This window comes from Poecilia reticulata, unplaced genomic scaffold, assembly GCF_000633615.1.
Source record: "Poecilia reticulata strain Guanapo unplaced genomic scaffold, Guppy_female_1.0+MT scaffold_233, whole genome shotgun sequence".
NCBI classification, from domain to species: domain Eukaryota; kingdom Metazoa; phylum Chordata; class Actinopteri; order Cyprinodontiformes; family Poeciliidae; genus Poecilia; species Poecilia reticulata.
The window spans coordinates 287,395-292,309 of NW_007615027.1; the positions used below are offsets into that span (position 1 = coordinate 287,395).

The 4,915-nt window shown below is 37.5% G+C and overlaps 1 protein-coding gene across 2 annotated transcripts in view; it reads right to left on the bottom strand.

The window, feature by feature from the left end:
* cyc1 (cytochrome c-1) overlaps positions 1-1,435 on the bottom strand; it is a 7,944-nt gene extending 6,509 nt beyond the window's left edge. The window contains exon 1 of one of the 2 annotated variants that reach the window (XM_008402499.2): positions 1,292-1,435. In XM_008402499.2, coding sequence (XP_008400721.1) covers positions 1,292-1,372 — 81 coding nt within the window. In that variant the 5' untranslated portion in view covers positions 1,373-1,435. The remainder of the gene's footprint in view (positions 1-1,291) is intronic. The other variant, XM_008402498.2, reaches the window with a different exon arrangement.
* Between the last annotated feature and the right edge of the window lie 3,480 nt (positions 1,436-4,915).

A 4,915-nucleotide genomic window follows, 5' to 3' on the forward strand; every position in this document is an offset into this window, starting at 1 on the left:
ACACACACACACACACACACACACACACCTTTTATTTTCAGAAACGAGGAAAACTACGACCTAATTTGTTGTCCTATAATTATAATCACAGTAGAAATGATTGAAATGTGTAAAATATCAACCAATGAAACTTTTTACAAACAGCCGTAATAAACTTTATTTTGCAGTTATGATGGATTTTTAAATGATGATGTTGAAACTTTTGGGAGAAAAGTTGGAATTGAAACTTGATGAGAATTAAACATGTTTATCTTTCAAAGTGATTTTTGTCTCTTGCTGCCATAAAAACTAACGCAGCTTCAGTTTCAGTCACATTTTAGCCGTTTTTCAGTTTATTACAGAACAATTATTCAATTTCCACTGCAAAATGTCCTAGAAGGAGCAGCAACATTTACTTCATTTCTTATCAGGTCACTTTGTTTTTGTTCTTGTTAAAGTTTTATATTCTTATAAAAGCTGAGATGGTTCTGTGTGTCTGAACTGGTTTTATTGGGCTGAAGAGGATAAATGAAGATAGTTTGACCAGGTCCGCATCAAACTGACCTTCAGTGGTTTTATAACGGACAGGAGAGCTCATGACCTCTGACCCTCACCTCCACATTTATCTGACCAGGATGGATCTTTACGGCTCATAACGTTACAAAATAATACATTTTTACAAGCAAACAAAAGTTAAACAAACTACTTTGGCTGATAGATTTAAGAGACACGCGGATATAAAACTCGGTAACATTCAGATCCCACAGGAACCGGCTTTCTCTCCACCGGAAGTTGTCATCAGCCTTCCCAATGCTAACTCGTTAGCTCCAACGCCTTACAGCCGCTGTGTTTAAGCTGCAGCTGCGGACAGCGGCCTTTTTCTGGACTGACCCAAACACACCGGCAGCCTCTGCAGACACGGAGCAGAAGATTCGCCTCCTGATGGATTTAAGCTTCTGAGTTTAGGAGGAATCTGTTCAGACCTGCATGTGCTAACAGTCCGACACACTCTGGCTGCCCTGACGAAGGTAGGAACAGCTGCTCTGCGGCACTCGGACAAAAAACTACAAACACAGCTCACATTATTTTAACTTCCCACTGACGAAGCACCACAAATAAAAAGACTCAGCCCAATAAGGAAGCCTGAAATCCGAGGGAAGGCAAGTGACCTTGTCTGCCAGTCCGCCGCTAGCCGGTGAGCTAATGATGGTTCGCTGGGAGGACGACTGACAAACATAACTTTATAATGAAAACTCTCTTAAAAACATCCGACCTTCAGAAAGGTTGATATGAGGCCCATGTATCGATCTACCTTGGAAGTCTTGAGAGGATTCCCTGTGGTGAGGAGAGCTCTCCCACTCCCGGAGAGCGCCACGACCCGAAGCGCCGCCATCTTCGCAGTTCTCTATGGAGGAACCTGCAAGCTGCAGACGAGACACAAACTGAGCGCTTCCGGGCGGGTTCTTCAAAATAAAAGACAGCAGCGTGACTTGATCTGGTTGACGTGATGGACGGACTCGGTTGTTTGTCAAAATAAAACCAGTTAAATTCAGCGGAACTTGTTGGGATTGACTGTATGGAACCACATGTGGCTCTGGGCTAAAGCCATGAAAGAACTTTGGCCCAGAATGATGAAGGCCTGGAAAAAAAAAGATTTTTAATGAATAAAAACTGTAGCTCTTGCAGTTCTTTCTTGCTTTGTTTCTTCTTCATGTGATTTTTATGCAACAAAAGAGTCTTCAGTCAGTCGCAGCCATCAACATCCACAACTCTGGACAAAATTGATTGTGTAAATTACAATGAATTTCCTAGGGACGAGTTTTTGCGTGTAATAATAGGACTGTTACAAATTATTTTTTATAGCTACATTCAAAGTACCAAACTGCGAACAGTTTGTTTTCAAGATCATTTCATAAATTTTAAATGTTTGTCGTGTGCCTGTCCTACATCGAAGCTAACTTTAGACGTTTTTGTTTGAGTCCAGATTCTACAATGGAACTCCCATGAAATCATAATTAATTAATTTAAGGAGTATTTACTTTTATATGGATGTTTTTAAAAAAAGAAACAAACCCCATGAATGATTTTTATTTAATTTGTATTATTAGCTCTTCCTATGGGAAAGAAAAATCCATTCATCTACTATAATCTTAAACTATTTGGAGATAAATGTAAACTTAATATCTATTAACTTTATACTGTGATGGACGGTCAATTAAATGATTATTGACGCGAAACCATTTTAATTGAATAAACTTTTACTTTGAAGATAACTAAACCGGAAATACCACGCATTATGGTGTTTAATTCAACTTTACGCAAATCTTACAAAACCTATTTATACAACTTTTTTTTTTATTTTGTCCTCTAGTTGTTTGATAATATGTGATAAATAATAAATACATAATTTCATTTTTTTAATCTCCTGTTGTTTTTATGTTGATTGAAACTAAAAATAAAAACCTTTAATCTGGTCTGTTGGCGAACTTCTAAAACCATCTGCTGTTAGAATCTGCCTGATTTCATGTGATCACATTAAATTCATGTGATCACATTAAATCAGACAGATTTAAATCAGGCAGATTTCATGTGATCACATTAAATCTGCCTGATTTCATGTGATCACATTAAATCYGSCWGATTTCATGTGATCACATTAAATCAGGCAGATTTCATGTGATCACATTAAATCAGGCAGATTTCATGTGATCACATTAAATCCGTTATTCGGGTTTTCTGCGCTTCCTCCTCTCAGCGCGTCACTAATCACTAAGTCATGATTTTGACTGAATGACAGAGAATCAACGTGAAGAACATTTATTTTAAATAGCAGAAATAAATACAAAATGGAGTTTTTACTTGTAAAAAATTATGCAAAGCATAAAAAGTAGCATAACATTTTTTTCGTTCTGGATCCAAAACCTGCCAGTTTCTGTGTCACGTGTTTCTTAAAACATAAGATGATATATGAGGCTCTTCTCGTTCTCATGATCGTCACATCCGGTTTCAATGGCTCCTACATTTCCCATGAATTCAAATGATCCCAGTGATTAATACACATTAATATAAAGAACAATTTTCATCCTGCGCATTATTGTGAACTGGAGTGTTTTACCCGTTTTCTCCACAAGATGGCAGCATAGTGCCATAAAATCACCGATTGAAATACATTTTTATCTAAAAGAATTTTTGTTTTTTGCTAAAAAACCAACAATAATCAGACTTTATATTCATAATAATTAATCATTTCTGTCCATGTGTTTGCAAAGCTAGACGCCGATAAAATGTTTAACAATAAAACCATCCAGACTTGGAGGAAGAATCCCTCCATGACGTGAACGAGTGAAACTTTTAATCACCTGAAACAGAAGAGAAGCAAACAGGCTGCAGGTTTTTAACTCGCTTTCAATAAAGCAGCAGCTTTAAAAACCTTTTCAGCCTCGATTCACTGTTAACATCATTTCCTCTGAAGCTGTGAGGACGAAAAGAGAGAAAAGGAAAAACGCAGAAATCAACAGACTGTTTGTTGCTGCGGTTTCCAGAAAAGGAACCAAACATCTCTAAAAGCCATCAGATGGACCAAAAGCTGCAGAAAGACTTGAGTTAAAGCAGAAATCTTTGTTTTTCCACCTGATTTAAACTCTGTTGAATCTAGAATCACATTTATTTTCCCTCTTGTTCCATAAAATGTCAGTTCATGTTGCATCTGATCCAGAAGGAGAGAAAATCTCGATTGTAATCCAGATAATAGATGAATATGAAGGAATGAAGTGAAACAAGAACTAGATGTGAACATGAACTGATTTCTGATCAAAACGCTGAAGTTTGAGTGTTTCTCTGTGAAACTCCACGTTTTCTGATCTGGATGTCAGGAATCAAATGATTTTAATTCAAGTTCATGAACAACATCACATTTTATCAATATCTACATTTTATCAATATCTACATTTTATCAATATCTACATTTTATCAATATCTACATTTTATCAATATCTACATTTTTCCTGAGTCCAGAGAAAAGAAGAAACGTCTGAAAATACAGAAACAAACATCAAGAAATTCAAAAGCATTTTTGCACTCGGTACAGTTTTGCATCAAACTTCTGCAGAAGCTGCAAACATGAACACAAATATTGTTCCATATTTAATGAGGACTTTGTCCAACTGAGAAAAGCAGATTTACAGATTCAGATTCTCATGAAATGGAGCTGGAAGATATTTAACAAAATGTCCAGAGCAGAAATAAAAGTTACCAACATGAAACCTCACATTCATAACTGGACCAGGAAGTGACCCAAACAGGCCGTTGTGTCTGTGGCACCATAGGGGGAAACATTGCTGCCACCGTTCACAAGTCAAAATGAGGGACGTCGTCCGTCTCTCAGGTCAGCTGCAGTGATGGACGTCATTTTATGGCCGTTTCCTGTTTAAAAAGTGATTCATAGAGGCAGAGCAGCCAAAACTGCACTTCAGAGTAATTACTTTAAATATGTTGGTAAACCACGGAGTAACTGATCATAACACCTGATTTAATGTTCATATCCTCAGAAACTGAAAGTATTAAAGTTATGAGAACATTTTGGAGGCTGGTTCTAAACCACAGGGGTCAGGATTTCATCATTTGGTATAATCAGTGAGCCAAACAGCCTCTAGTGGTGGAAAGTCTGATCCTGTACAGCAGCTAAAAGTGCAGCTCCAGAATATTTAACTCGTTGTTAAAGTAAAACTGTGAAGGTTAAAAATCCACCAGTTTTAACATCAGACATTTACAGTATAATTCCTTTGGTTCCCTGTTGGCCCCCATCTGGATCCGGCCCTGGGCTGCAGGTCTGACAGTAATACATTAAATGACCACAGAATTCATGAAATATCTCACACACACACACACACGCTCACACACACACACTCACACACACACACACACACACACACACACA